Raw genomic sequence first — 15,226 nt, 5'->3', positions numbered from 1 at the left:
CAGTTTTTCAGTTTACCGCAGCACTTGGGTAACTGCAGAGCTTTATTAAAGGGAAGTTATTCACCCTCACTACTGTATATAAACTGAGGTTCCTGACTGAGTTCTTCAATTCTTCTTTGCTCCATCATGCTTCTGTCTCTGGCCCTCGTCCTGCAGCTGCTGGACTTTAATCCAGTGCAGAGTTACTCCTTAAAGGTGAGTTCACACTCAGGGGGTATTTTTAGTCAAAAATCAATTAATATATAGCATCCTTATTAGCTTCTGCATTTTGGAAGTCTACTACAGTGTACCGAACAAAAATCTCACCACCACAATGTCTTGAATGTTTTTCCTAAACCAGGCATTTCATAAAGAGAGCTCTGTAGACACTGGTAAGGTGTTCCTGCTTCAAAAATGTCTGTTTCCAGATATTGCAATTTTATTACTGTAACATTAGAAACCACTACTGATAATGGAAATCCATAATATCATAATCAAATGTTCATTTACCAATAACAATTCCTCAGATAACAGCACTGAGCAGGACTATTTTTCAGTGTCTGCCATAATTGAAAGAGCCAACAAGAATGTCGGTAAGTTATTTTTTATTCTGATGCTGCTAAAAAAATTATTAAATCAGTGCTATTAATCACTGTCTTGGTTTCATACTTCACTAAACAGAATGTGATTCCTTACCTACATTATTAACTACATTTTGTCAATTTTTATTTCCTGGTTTTATTGCACAGGCCAAACCCTGGATGAATCCAGTTTTGTTTGGTGATATAGCAGAATATACTGGCTTCCAGAATGCAGACCCATGCATATCTCGTGGGTGCAAATGGTCCAAACACAAAAAAGGAAAAGTTTATGTGCCCTATACTATTTCCAACCAATACTGTGAGTGACACTTCTTACTTGGCAAAATAAATAGTGTTTGAATAAGTGATATTTTGATAATCAACTAAAGAAAGTATTTTTATAAGTCACTCTGGATATGAGCATCTGCTATATTCCATACATGTAAATGTGCTCTGTCATCTTTACAGCAATCCGTGAAAAACAAATTATTCAAGGTGCTCTATACTCTTTTGCAAAAACCACCTGCATACGATTCATACCTCGCTACAGACAACAAGACTACCTTCACATTAAGTCTGAATCAGGGTTAGTCAGCCGAGTCTTTTAACACTAAAGGCCTCTTTTCTAAGCAAGATTAATGATACTATAAAGACAAAGCCTCTTTACTGTAGAATCTCATTTAACAATGTAAGGCAAATGTAACAGTGTAAATGTACTGAAGACTTGGTCTACTCTATGTATAACAACAAGCCTGAACTAATTCTATTGTAATGTAGCAGTTGACAGCAAAGGAGGATTTCAATCCTTATCTGTTTGTAAATGATGTGATCTGCAGGTGCTACTCCTTTGTGGGCCGTAGGGGTGGAGAGCAGGTTGTGTCTCTACAACGCTTTGGGTGTGTCTATCATGGTGTTGTCCAACATGAGCTTCTCCACGCCCTCGGCTTCAACCATGAACAGACCCGCAGTGACCGTGATGTGCATGTCCGAATCCTCTACCAAAACATTATTCATGGTAAATGGTGTGGGAATACCTGAAACATTTGATCATAAATTCAAGAGAATGTTAATATGCATGAATTTGAAAATATAAATATGTATAAATGGAGGTGATTATTTTTGTATTTTATACTTATTTTAGGATCTACCAAACTTGGTGAGCAAATATGCATAATAATCTGTTTCCATCAGGCTTTCAAATAACCAAAGGGGAACATATTAGCTTCAGTATTTCAGAATTGGTTAATTATGCTTAAAGATATTGCTACATGCATCTGCCTATATCTATGTACATATAAAACCACTTTATTTATGCTCTTAAAGGGTGTGTGCAGGATAAAAGTCTCCTTGCATGCCACTGAAATATTTTGAAAGATGCATTTTGAGTAACATTTGTATGTGTTTTAAACAATGTATTTCATATCATCATCATCACCACACTGCCATCATACTGCCATGTTGATTATTGGGACTTGAGTGCTCTTTTTGCTGGAAACAGACACAGTCATGTTGTCAGGTTGTTTTTATCTTTTTTTCTTTCGAATATAACATTCGTCTATCAAAGCTTTGGCATAACAAAATCTTCCACTATTAAAACATTACTGTTCCCCTTTTAAATTGTACTCATGTTTAAATTTAGAGTCCTCGTAAAGATACAAAGTAGTCATTCCTGGGAAATGACTCAAGCAAAGTATTCATATGTCTTGTAGGTGGGACCAAGAGTCTGTGTTGTGAGAGAGGTAAATAAGGGAAGACAGTACTAAAATATGTATTTGATCATAGATAACCCTAGCCATATGGTCAACTTATTTACAGGAATGGAACATAACTTCCAAAAATTCCAGACTAACAACCTTGGCACCCCATATGACTACAACTCCATCATGCATTATGGAAGGTAAACTACTGTTCACACATTCATTTCTTGCAATGTTTAAATATAACTTTGCTGCTAGACATAGCAGTTAAGATGCTAACTATAAATCTTACTGATGAGATTTCTGTGGGTCCAGATACGCTTTCTCCAAGAACAGGGAGCCAACCATCATTCCTATCCCAAACAATAATGTTGCTATTGGACGAGCCACTGAGATGAGCCGTGTTGACATCCAGCGAGTTAACAAACTCTACTGCCGTTAATGTCTGAAAAAGGAGGTTTTGCTCATGTATGCCCCTAGAGGTTTTCAGAAAAAGGTTTTCAGAAAATTAGGATTAGTCCATAGAACGCCAGTTCCTTGTCTTGGACTTCAATCACTCCAGTTACTAGACTGATGTAGCATTATATAACTAAAGTATTAAAAACTTTCAGGTCATAAATTTACTTTCTCTTAATGCCAGTTTGTAGCAAAAAACTATTTTCTGTTTTAAAATAAGTGTGAAAATAGCATTAGGAACTTACAGAAAAGAGTGTCTTAAAAGGTGAAATGGTGGGAATGGCTATTTTTAATAAACACTGCTTTAACTCATCATGCATTTTGCTTATTATAGTGTGTTTTCATTTAGAAGCCATGATACAGTGGAAACACGGGAACATGGAAACATGAGACGCATAGTGTTTAAGTGTAGTAAATTAAATGAAGTAGGCTCAGCTTGTTTAGCTGTACATAATAAGAAATTAGGTGTACATTACAAGACTGGGATTTTTACATTCAGAGACAAACTACACAACTCTCCAACTTGTAATTAGGAATCTTTAAGTCACTGTGCACTTGCTACATGACTTAATAGTAATGGGGGATAACACACTACAAGATGTTTCAGCTGCTGACAAGCCTGCCTGTTCAAGTTCAAGAAATATATATATACAAAATATATTAACAATGTGTGTATAATATGTATATATACACAATGTACAATGTCTATATGGATATGTGTATGTACACAATGTACAATTCCATCTTACAAAATTACAGTGTCACATGGTGGTGGTGGTCCCCACAGTTAATCAGTTTCCCTGATTCAGGGCCTGAATGGCCTGTGGGAAGAACCTCCTCTTCAGTGTCTCTCTATTGGTCTTCAGGGTGCGAAAGCGCTTCTTTGACCTCAACAGAGAGAAGAGCCTATTGTTGGGATGGGTGGGGTCCTTCACAATCCTCCTGGCCTTGGTCTGGCACCGCTTGTAATAGATGGGCTGCAGGTCAGAAAGTTCCGTATGAGTGATGCACTCTGCTGAATGCACCACCCTTTGGAGTGCTTGTCTGTCCTGCTTGGTGCTGTTCCCAAACCAGACTGTGATGTTCCCCGTGAGGATGCTCTCGATAGTGCAGGTGTAGAAGTTCTGCAGTATCTTGGAGGGCAGTCTGAAATCTCTTAGGCATCTGTGGTGGTAAAGATGCTGACCAGCCTTCTTTGCCAGGGAGTTGGAGTGGCGGGACCAGGACAGGTCTTGCGAGATATGAACTCCAAGGTACTTGAAACTATCTACTCTCTCCACCGTGGTTCCATTGATCCTCCAACTGTCCTCCAAACTGCATTTTGTCACAAAAACACTGGCAAGAAATGACACAGAGAATGACGTCATACTACTTGCGAGATGGATTGTTGTTGCTTTCTCATCATAACCTCGTCACATTTTTCACACTACAGCATTTGAACTCACTGACAGGTCCAGATATTTAGCGTGTTAAACATTTTTCGGGACTCTGCAAGTGATTGGTGAGCCTCTCACCCCTGAGTGAACACTGATTTACCTCTGATCTGGAGCTTTTCTTGGCAACCCCCAAAACCTGTCAGTGAGCGCAAAATCAAGGCTACAATCATGTAGTGTGAATGAGGCATAACTGAAACAGTGAAGCACTCTCCCAGTCCCTCTCGGAAAAATCACACACATATTCACTTCTCAGAAACATACACACATGTTGACTTCAAACACCAGTAGGCTTGCTTGTTATTATCACCTTGTTTCCCAGCTCACAGTTGGCTGTAACCATGGTCCCCCCGCCCCTAACCACACCCTGCTGCCATTAACTACACCCCCACTTCCCAACTAGCATCACCCAAAGACATTTGTGAAAAGTATATTTTAAGTATTATATTAATTATAACTGTACATTATGTTCAACTGTCAGCCACTTATGGAATCTCCCGTATTAGATTTAACATCAGACATCAGTATATATGATAATTTTGCTTTATTCTTGTCACATTTCGCCTCTGTTAGCATCAAGGTTCACTTGGTAACCTGCCTTGTGTTCTTTTTTGGCTTTGCTTCCTGTTTTCCTTTCCTCGTTTCTTGTCTCTGCCCTTTATTTGTTTCAGCAGTTTCTTGTTATTGTAACGTGAAGCGATCACAAGGCAGATGCAAATGCTGAGAGGAGCAAGATTTATTATGGGCAAATCCAAAATCAGGCTCATAATCACAGTTTGGGGTCAATGAGCCAATATAAAGGGATACAGAGTCTACAGAGAGGGAGGAGACATGGGTGTGGCTACAGAGAGGGAGGCGACACAGGGGAGGCTCAGTTAAGTCTTACCTTATCTTGCCTTAAATTATAATGCTGTTTTCGTTTTCAAAGACATATATATGCTATGAAAGATGTAGCTAATGCATAGCATACATTGCATGTGGCTACAGAAAGGGAGGAGTCATGGGTGTGGCTAAAGAGAGGGAGGAGCCATGGGTGTGGCTACAGAGAGGCAGGAGCCATGGGTGTGGCTACATTGAGGGAGGAGACATGGGAGTAGCTACATAGAGGGAGGAGCCATGGGTGTGGCTACAGAGAGGCAGGAGCCATGGGTATGGTTACATAGAAGGAGGAGCCATGTCTATGGCTACAGAGAGGGAGGAGCCATGGGTATGGTTACATAGAAGGAGAAGCCATGTCTATGGCTACAGAGAGGGAGGAGCCATGGGTATGGCTACATTGAGGGAGGAGACATGGGTGTAGCTACATAGAAGGAGGAGACATGGGTGTGGCTACATAGAAGGAGGAGCCATGGCTATGGCAGAAGAGAGGGAGGAGACATGGGTGTAGCTACATAGAAGGAGGAGACATGGGTGTGGCTACATAGAAGGAGGAGCCATGGCTATGGCTGCAGAGAGGGAGGAGACATGGTTGTGTCTATAGAGAGGGAGGAGACACAGGGGAGGCTCAATTAAGTCTTAAAATGTAATGCTGTTTTGATTTTCAAAAATGTATATATGCTATGTAAGATGCAGCTAATATGTGTTAGCATACATGTTAATTGCATTTAGCACTACCTATCCTATAGCTACCTATATATCTAGCTAGCTAGCAAGCAAACACAGACACAGTCCAAGTTCAGATAAATATTAAATTATTTAGTCAGCTAACTAGCACTGCTGGGGCAAAGCAGAACCTTCAGCAACAATTGTTTATTGTATAAATTGCTTATTGCTCCTCAATTTATATCCACATCTTCCCACTTACAGCCTGAGCAGAGCAGCATGGGATCATTTAGGCAAAAAAGAAAATAACAAAATAGGATCCACTGTGTTGTTGCACAGCAGATCATGCTCCTGAGCAAGTACATCAAACCTGAACAAAGAACAACTCCTAAGATAAGTCCATCCCAATCACACTCCCACAGAGTCGCTAGATACAGAGCCGACACGTACGCTGATTAGGGTTGTGCTGTACATGCTCCCATTCATGATAATGCTATTTACAAGAATGTTAGGATTAAGCAACATTAGTTTCCTAATCATTCAGCCACACATTTAAATTTACAAACACTTATGCAGCATTGCAAAATATGCCCAGAACCATTTGCATTTCTTAAAAACATACTGTTAGAATAAAGATTTTCATACTGGTGACAAATGAGCCATTAGCAAGTATAATAGGTCAAGAAAGTTTTGCTGCAAGAATTTATAAACAAATTTGTGTTATGCTATTCTTAGAAAAAGGTATACAGTAACAGAGGAGAGGTGAACCCACTCTGTGAGTTCGTGTGGATACAGTAACAGAGGAGAGGTGAACCCACTCTGTGAGTTCGTGTGGATACAGTAACGGAGGAGAGGTGAACCCACTCTTTGAGTTCGTTTGGTCTCCTGCTCTGTAGCTGGGCTGCTGTTGCTCCATAAGCACTTCCACTCAAGTAGAGAAGAGGCCCACACATGCCCCTGCCCCACACATACAGGTGCCCACACATGTGCCTAGCCCTGTATCTCCCCCTCCCCCTTCCCATGCTCCTACTCTCCCCCTGCCACACCCTGCCTCTTGCCCCTCAGAAGTCATTTCTGGCTCCCAAGCTATTGGTTGAGAATATTGGAACATTCTTTTTGGCAAACCTGCGACATGCAAATAAACATATTGTATAAGCAGAAAGATGTATATGTCTGCACAAGCTGAATATTATGACTGTAATTGCTGACAATTTAGAAATTATGGTTACCTGTGACTTTATGAAGCAGGAGTGATGTGCAAGTGATGAACTCAAAATAATTGTACATAAAAGGCTCATCTCAGCAGATGCAGGCAGCAGGCCTGGCAGTGTCTCTACGATGGCAGCAGGCTTGGCAGAGTCTCTATGCAAGATAGGGACCATCAAATTAACACATTATCACAAAGCAGTTTTAAAAATGATTGGCTCCAGATCTCTATTGATCAAGCCAGAGGTAACATTGGCAATGAAAACTACCATTTAAAATGTATTTATAGTGAATTATATTTTTTTTATGTTAGAAAGAAATATTACAAGTTGAATAAATATTATTATAACACCTATGTTAAATTTAAATGCTTTCAGTTTATTTTAGCAATACTGTGATAATATCAATTTTCATCAATATCATGGTAGGATATTTTTGTATCACCCCATTACAGACTTTCCAGAGAAACAGAAAGTTTTGGACAGAGGTCCTTCAAGTGCTTCGTTACTTCTCATATATATATATATATATATATATATGTGTGTGTGTGTGTGTGTGTGTGAAAATGATCTCAAGTGCTTCGTTACTTCTCCTATATATATATATATATATATATATATATATATATATATATATATGTGTGTGTGAAAATTTTCTCAGTCCCATATTTGGTCTAACAAAACTTGCTTAAGCTTTTCCCCTTTTATAGTTGAAGTTACCAGTTTTTCAGTTTACTGCAGCACTTGGGTAACTGCAGAGCTTTATTAAAGGGAAGTTATTCACCCTCACTACTGTATATAAACTGAGGTTCCTGACTGAGTTCTTCAGTTCTTCTTTGCTCCATCATGCTTCTGTCTCTGGCCCTCGTCCTGCAGCTGCTGGACTTTAGTCCAGTGCAGAGCTACTCCTTAAAGGTGAGTTCACACTCAGGTGGTATTTTTAGTCAAAAATCAATTAATATATAGCATCCTTATTAGCTTCTGCATTTTGGAAGTCTACTACAGTGTACCGAACAAAAATCCCACCACCACAATGTCTTGAATGTTTTTCCTAAACCAGGCATTTCATAAAGAGAGCTCTGTAGAGACTGGTAAGGTGTTCTGCTTCAAAAATGTCTGTTTACAGATATTGCAATTTTATTATTGTTACATTAGAAACCACTACTGATAATGGAAATCCATAATATCATAATCAAATGTTCATTTACCAATAACAATTCCTCAGATAACAGCACTGAGCAGGACTATTTTTCAGTGTCTGCCATAATTGAACGAGCCAACAAGAATGTCGGTAAGTTATTTTTTATTCTGATGCTGCTAAAAAAAATATTAAATCAGTGCTATTAATCACTGTCTTGGTTTCATACTTCACTAAACAGAATGTGATTCCTTACCTACATTATTAACTACATTTTGTCAATTTTTATTTCCTGGTTTTATTGCACAGACCAAACCCTGGATGAATCCACAGTTTTGTTTGGTGATATAGCAGAATATACTGGCTTCCAGAATGCAGACCCATGCATATCTCGTGGGTGCAAATGGTCCAAACACAAAAAAGGAAAGGTTTATGTGCCCTATAGTATTTCCAACCAATACTGTGAGTGACACTTCTTACTTGGCAAAAATAAATAGTGTTTGAATAAGTGATATTTTGATAATCAACTAAAGAAAGTATTTTTATAAGTCACTCTGGATATGAGCATCTGCTATATTCCATACATGTAAATGTGCTCTGTCATCTTTACAGCAATCCGTGAAAAACAAATTATTCAAGGTGCTCTATACTCTTTTGCAAATACCACCTGCATACGATTCATACCTCGCTACAGACAACAAGACTACCTTCACATTAAGTCTGAATCAGGGTTAGTCAGCCGAGTCTTTTAACACTAAAGGCCTCTTTTCTAAGCAAGATTAATGATACTATAAAGACAAAGCCTCTTTACTGTAGAATCTCATTTAACAATGTAAGGCAAATGTAACAGTGTAAATGTACTGAAGACTTGGTCTACTCTATGTATAACAACAAGCCTGAACTAATTCTATTGTAATGTAGCAGTTGACAGCAAAGGAGGATTTCAATCCTTATCTGTTTGTAAATGATGTGATCTGCAGGTGCTACTCCTTTGTGGGCCGTAGGGGTGGAGAGCAGGTTGTGTCTCTACAACGCTTTGGGTGTGTCTATCATGGTGTTGTCCAACATGAGCTTCTCCACGCCCTCGGCTTCAAGCATGAACAGACCCGCAGTGACCGTGATGTGCATGTCCGAATCCTCTACCAAAACATTATTCATGGTAAATGGTGTGGGAATACCTGAAACATTTGATCATAAATTCAAGAGAATGTTAATATGCATGAATTTGAAGATATAAATATGTATAAATGGAGGTGATTATTTTTGTATTTTATACTTATTTTAGGATCTACCAAACTTGGTGAGCAAATATGCATAATAATCTGTTTCCATCAGGCTTTCAAATAACCAAAGGGGAACATATTAGCTTCAGTATTTCAGAATTGGTTAATTATGCTTAAAGATATTGCTACATGCATCTGCCTATATCTATGTACATATAAAACCACTTTATTTATGCTCTTAAAGGGTGTGTGCAGGATAAAAGTCTCCTTGCATGCCACTGAAATATTTTGAAAGATGCATTTTGAGTAACATTTGTATGTGTTTTAAACAATGTATTTCATATCATCATCATCACCACACTGCCATCATACTGCCATGTTGATTATTGGGACTTGAGTGCTCTTTTTGCTGGAAACAGACACAGTCATGTTGTCAGGTTGTTTTTATCTTTTTTTCTTTCGAATATAACATTCGTCTATCAAAGCTTTGGCATAACAAAATCTTCCACTATTAAAACATTACTGTTCCCCTTTTAAATTGTACTCATGTTTAAATTTAGAGTCCTCGTAAAGATACAAAGTAGTCATTCCTGGGAAATGACTCAAGCAAAGTATTCATATGTCTTGTAGGTGGGACCAAGAGTCTGTGTTGTGAGAGAGGTAAATAAGGGAAGACAGTACTAAAATATGTATTTGATCATAGATAACCCTAGCCATATGGTCAACTTATTTACAGGAATGGAACATAACTTCCAAAAATTCCAAACTAACAACCTTGGCACCCCATATGACTACAACTCCATCATGCATTATGGAAGGTAAACTACTGTTCACACATTCATTTCTTGCAATGTTTAAATATAACTTTGCTGCTAGATATAGCAGTTAAGATGCTAACTATAAATGTTGCTGATGAGATTTCTGTGGGTCCAGATACGCTTTCTCCAAGAACACGGAGCCAACCATCATTCCTATCCCAAACAATAATGTTGCTATTGGACGAGCCACTGAGATGAGCCGTGTTGACTTCCAGCGAGTTAATAAACTCTACTGCGGTTAATGTCTGAAAAAGGAGGTTTTGCTCATGTATGCCCCTAGAGGTTTTCAGAAAAAGGTTTTCAGAAAATTAGGATTAGTCCATAGAACCCCGGTTCCTTGTCTTGGACTTCAGTCACTCCAGTTACTAGACTGATGTAGCATTATATAACTAAAGTATTAAAAACTTTCAGGTCATAAATTTACTTTCTCTTAATGCCAGTTTGTAGCAAAAAAATATTTTCTGTTTTAAAATAAGTGTGAAAATAGCATTAGGAACTTACAGAAAAAAGTGTCTTAAAAGGTGAAATGGTGGGAATGGCTATTCTTAATAAACACTGCTTTAACACATCATGCATTTTGCTTATTATAATGTGTTTTCATTTATAAGCCATGATACAGTGGAAACACGGGAACATGGAAACATGAGACGCATACTGTTTAAGTGTAGTAAATTAAATGAAGTAGGCTCAGCTTGTTTAGCTGTACATAATAAGAAATTAGGTGTACATTACAAGACTGGGACTTTTACATTCAGAGACAAACTACACAACTCTCCAACTTGTAATTAGGAATCTTTAAGTCGCTGTGGTTTGTGCACTTGCTACATGACTTAATAGTAATGGGGGATAACACACTACAAGATGTTTCAGCCGCTGACAAGTCTGCCTGTTCAAGTTCGAAGAAATATATATATACAAAATATATTAACAATGTGTGTATATGTATATAAACACAATGTACAATGTATATATGGATATGTGTATGTACACAATGTACAATTTCAGCTTACAGATTTAGTGTCACATGGTGGTGGTGGTCCCCACAGTTAATCAGTTTCCCTGATTCAGGGCCTGAATGGCCTGTGGGAAAACCTCCTCTTCAGTGTCTCTCTATTGGTCTTCAGGGAGCGAAAGCACTTCCCTGACCTCAACAGAGAGAAGAGCCTATTGTTGGGATGGGTGGGGTCCTTCACAATCCTCCTGGCCTTGGTCTGGCACCGCTTGTAATAGATGGGCTGCAGTTCAGAAAGTTCCGTATGAGTGATGCACTATGCTAAAAACACCACCCTTTGGAGTGCTTGTCTGTCCTGCTTGGTGCTGTTCCCAAACCAGACTGTGATGTTCCCCGTGAGGATGCTCTCGATAGTGCAGGTGTAGAAGTTCTGCAGTATCTTGGAGGGCAGTCTGAAATCTCTTAGGCATCTGTGGTGGTAAAGATGCTGACCAGCCTTCTTTGCCAGGGAGTTGGTGTGGCGGGACCAGGACAGGTCTTGCGAGATATGAACTCCAAGGTACTTGAAACTATCTACTCTCTCCACCGTGGTTCCATTGATCCTCCAACTGTCCTCCAAACTGCATTTTGTCACAAAAACACTGGCAAGAAATGACACAGAGAATGATGTCATACTACTTGCGAGATGGATTGTTGTTGCTTTCTCATCATAACCTGGTCACATTTTTCACACTACAGCATTTGAACTCACTGACAGGTCCAGATATTTAGCGTGTTAAACATTTTTCGGGACTCTGCAAGTGATTGGTGAGCCTCTCACCCCTGAGTGAACACTGATTTACCTCTGATCTGGAGCTTTTCTTGGCAACCCCCAAAACCTGTCAGTGAGCGCAAAATCAAGGCTACAATCATGTAGTGTGAATGAGGCATAACTGAAATAGTGAAGCACTCTCCCAGTCCCTCTCGGAAAAATCACACACATATTCACTTCTCAGAAACATACACACATGTTGACTTCAAACACCAGTAGGCTTGCTTGTTATTATCACCTTGTTTCCCAGCTCACAGTTGGCTGTAACCATGGTCCCCCCGCCCCTAACCACACCCTGCTGCCATTAACTACACCCCCACTTCCCAACTAGCATCACCCAAAGACATTTGTGAAAAGTATATTTTAAGTATTATATTAATTATAACTGTACATTATGTTCAACTGTCAGTCACTTATGGAATCTCCCGTATTAGATTTAACATCAGACATCAGTATATATGATAATTTTGCTTTATTCTTGTCACATTTCGCCTCTGTTAGCATCAAGGTTCACTTGGTAACCTGCCTTGTGTTCTTTTTTGGCTTTGCTTCCTGTTTTCCTTTCCTCGTTTCTTGTCTCTGCCCTTTATTTGTTTCAGCAGTTTCTTGTTATTGTAACGTGAAGCGATCACAAGGCAGATGCAAATGCTGAGAGGAGCAAGATTTATTATGGGCAAATCCAAAATCAGGCTCATAATCACAGTTTGGGGTCAATGAGCCAATATAAAGGGATACAGAGTCTACAGAGAGGGAGGAGACATGGGTGTGGCTACAGAGAGGGAGGCGACACAGGGGAGGCTCAGTTAAGTCTTACCTTATCTTGCCTTAAATTATAATGCTGTTTTCATTTTCAAAGACATATATATGCTATGAAAGATGTAGCTAATGCATAGCATACATTGCATGTGGCTACAGAAAGGGAGGAGTCATGGGTGTGGCTAAAGAGAGGGAGGAGCCATGGGTGTGGCTACAGAGAGGCAGGAGCCATGGGTGTGGCTACATTGAGGGAGGAGACATGGGAGTAGCTACATAGAGGGAGGAGCCATGGGTGTGGCTACAGAGAGGCAGGAGCCATGGGTATGGTTACATAGAAGGAGAAGCCATGTCTATGGCTACAGAGAGGGAGGAGCCATGGGTATGGTTACATAGAAGGAGAAGCCATGTCTATGGCTACAGAGAGGGAGGAGCCATGGGTATGGCTACATTGAGGGAGGAGACATGGGTGTAGCTACATAGAAGGAGGAGACATGGGTGTGGCTACATAGAAGGAGGAGCCATGGCTATGGCAGAAGAGAGGGAGGAGACATGGGTGTAGCTACATAGAAGGAGGAGACATGGGTGTGGCTACATAGAAGGAGGAGCCATGGCTATGGCTGCAGAGAGGGAGGAGACATGGTTGTGTCTATAGAGAGGGAGGAGACACAGGGGAGGCTCAATTAAGTCTTAAAATGTAATGCTGTTTTGATTTTCAAAAATGTATATATGCTATGTAAGATGCAGCTAATATGTGTTAGCATACATGTTAATTGCATTTAGCACTACCTATCCTATAGCTACCTATATATCTAGCTAGCTAGCAAGCAAACACAGACACAGTCCAAGTTCAGATAAATATTAAATTATTTAGTCAGCTAACTAGCACTGCTGGGGCAAAGCAGAACCTTCAGCAACAATTGTTTATTGTATAAATTGCTTATTGCTCCTCAATTTATATCCACATCTTCCCACTTACAGCCTGAGCAGAGCAGCATGGGATCATTTAGGCAAAAAAGAAAATAACAAAATAGGATCCACTGTGTTGTTGCACAGCAGATCATGCTCCTGAGCAAGTACATCAAACCTGAACAAAGAACAACTCCTAAGATAAGTCCATCCCAATCACACTCCCACAGAGTCGCTAGATACAGAGCCGACACGTACGCTGATTAGGGTTGTGCTGTACATGCTCCCATTCATGATAATGCGATTTACAAGAATGTTAGGATTAAGCAACATTAGTTTCCTAATCATTCAGCCACACATTTAAATTTACAAACACTTATGCAGCATTGCAAAATATGCCCAGAACCATTTGCATTTCTTAAAAACATACTGTTAGAATAAAGATTTTCATACTGGTGACAAATGAGCCATTAGCAAGTATAATAGGTCAAGAAAGTTTTGCTGCAAGAATTTATAAACAAATTTGTGTTATGCTATTCTTAGAAAAAGGTATACAGTAACAGAGGAGAGGTGAACCCACTCTGTGAGTTCGTGTGGATACAGTAACAGAGGAGAGGTGAACCCACTCTGTGAGTTCGTGTGGATACAGTAACGGAGGAGAGGTGAACCCACTCTTTGAGTTCGTTTGGTCTCCTGCTCTGTAGCTGGGCTGCTGTTGCTCCATAAGCACTTCCACTCAAGTAGAGAAGAGGCCCACACATGCCCCTGCCCCACACATACAGGTGCCCACACATGTGCCTAGCCCTGTATCTCCCCCTCCCCCTTCCCATGCTCCTACTCTCCCCCTGCCACACCCTGCCTCTTGCCCCTCAGAAGTCATTTCTGGCTCCCAAGCTATTGGTTGAGAATATTGGAACATTCTTTTTGGCAAACCTGCGACATGCAAATAAACATATTGTATAAGCAGAAAGATGTATATGTCTGCACAAGCTGAATATTATGACTGTAATTGCTGACAATTTAGAAATTATGGTTACCTGTGACTTTATGAAGCAGGAGTGATGTGCAAGTGATGAACTCAAAATAATTGTACATAAAAGGCTCATCTCAGCAGATGCAGGCAGCAGGCCTGGCAGTGTCTCTACGATGGCAGCAGGCTTGGCAGAGTCTCTATGCAAGATAGGGACCATCAAATTAACACATTATCACAAAGCAGTTTTAAAAATGATTGGCTCCAGATCTCTATTGATCAAGCCAGAGGTAACATTGGCAATGAAAACTACCATTTAAAATGTATTTATAGTGAATTATATTTTTTTTATGTTAGAAAGAAATATTACAAGTTGAATAAATATTATTATAACACCTATGTTAAATTTAAATGCTTTCAGTTTATTTTAGCAATACTGTGATAATATCAATTTTCATCAATATCATGGTAGGATATTTTTGTATCACCCCATTACAGACTTTCCAGAGAAACAGAAAGTTTTGGACAGAGGTCCTTCAAGTGCTTCGTTACTTCTCATATATATATATATATATATATATATGTGTGTGTGTGTGTGTGTGTGTGAAAATGATCTCAAGTGCTTCGTTACTTCTCCTATATATATATATATATATATATATATATATATATATATATATATATGTGTGTGTGAAAATTTTCTCAGTCCCATATTTGGTCTAACAAAACTTGCTTAAGCTTTTCCCCTTTTATAGTTGA

The 15,226-nt window shown here is 39.4% G+C and overlaps 2 protein-coding genes across 2 annotated transcripts; both read left to right on the top strand.

Moving 5' to 3' along the window:
• Positions 1-347: 347 nt before the first annotated feature.
• On the top strand, positions 348-3,007 carry LOC118240449 (low choriolytic enzyme-like). The gene is made up of 7 exons (XM_035520972.1): positions 348-371; positions 507-572; positions 729-879; positions 1,029-1,146; positions 1,397-1,575; positions 2,376-2,457; positions 2,573-3,007. Exons 2-7 carry the CDS (start codon positions 567-569, stop codon positions 2,697-2,699), a joined length of 663 nt encoding a protein of 220 aa, XP_035376865.1. The 5' UTR covers positions 348-371; positions 507-566; the 3' UTR covers positions 2,700-3,007.
• Positions 3,008-7,698: 4,691 nt separating this feature from the next.
• Positions 7,699-10,640, top strand: LOC118240448 (low choriolytic enzyme-like). The gene is made up of 8 exons (XM_035520971.1): positions 7,699-7,808; positions 7,954-7,984; positions 8,119-8,184; positions 8,341-8,493; positions 8,644-8,761; positions 9,012-9,190; positions 9,991-10,072; positions 10,188-10,640. The coding sequence occupies exons 1-8, from the start codon at positions 7,740-7,742 to the stop codon at positions 10,312-10,314; spliced, it is 825 nt and encodes a 274-aa protein (XP_035376864.1). The 5' UTR covers positions 7,699-7,739; the 3' UTR covers positions 10,315-10,640.
• Positions 10,641-15,226: the final 4,586 nt, after the last annotated feature.

The sequence above is a fragment of the Electrophorus electricus genome, chromosome 21, assembly GCF_013358815.1.
Source record: "Electrophorus electricus isolate fEleEle1 chromosome 21, fEleEle1.pri, whole genome shotgun sequence".
Taxonomy (NCBI): domain Eukaryota; kingdom Metazoa; phylum Chordata; class Actinopteri; order Gymnotiformes; family Gymnotidae; genus Electrophorus; species Electrophorus electricus.
This window is presented reverse-complemented; position numbering and strand designations above follow the sequence as displayed.

What these genes read in the sequence shown, in the direction of transcription:
- LOC118240449 (XM_035520972.1), top strand. An exon ending in CACATTAAGTCTGAATCAGG is followed by an intron (nt 1,147 to 1,396) that starts GTTAGTCAGCCG and finishes TGTGATCTGCAG; the next exon opens with GTGCTACTCCTTTGTGGGCC. An exon ending in CTACCAAAACATTATTCATG is followed by an intron (nt 1,576 to 2,375) that starts GTAAATGGTGTG and finishes ACTTATTTACAG; the next exon opens with GAATGGAACATAACTTCCAA.
- LOC118240448 (XM_035520971.1), top strand. Translation starts at nt 7,740, where the DNA reads ATGCTTCTGTCTCTGGCCCTCGTCCTGCAGCTGCTGGACTTTAGTCCA. An exon ending in TGCAGAGCTACTCCTTAAAG is followed by an intron (nt 7,809 to 7,953) that starts GTGAGTTCACAC and finishes TTCCTAAACCAG; the next exon opens with GCATTTCATAAAGAGAGCTC. An exon ending in TAGTATTTCCAACCAATACT is followed by an intron (nt 8,494 to 8,643) that starts GTGAGTGACACT and finishes TCATCTTTACAG; the next exon opens with CAATCCGTGAAAAACAAATT.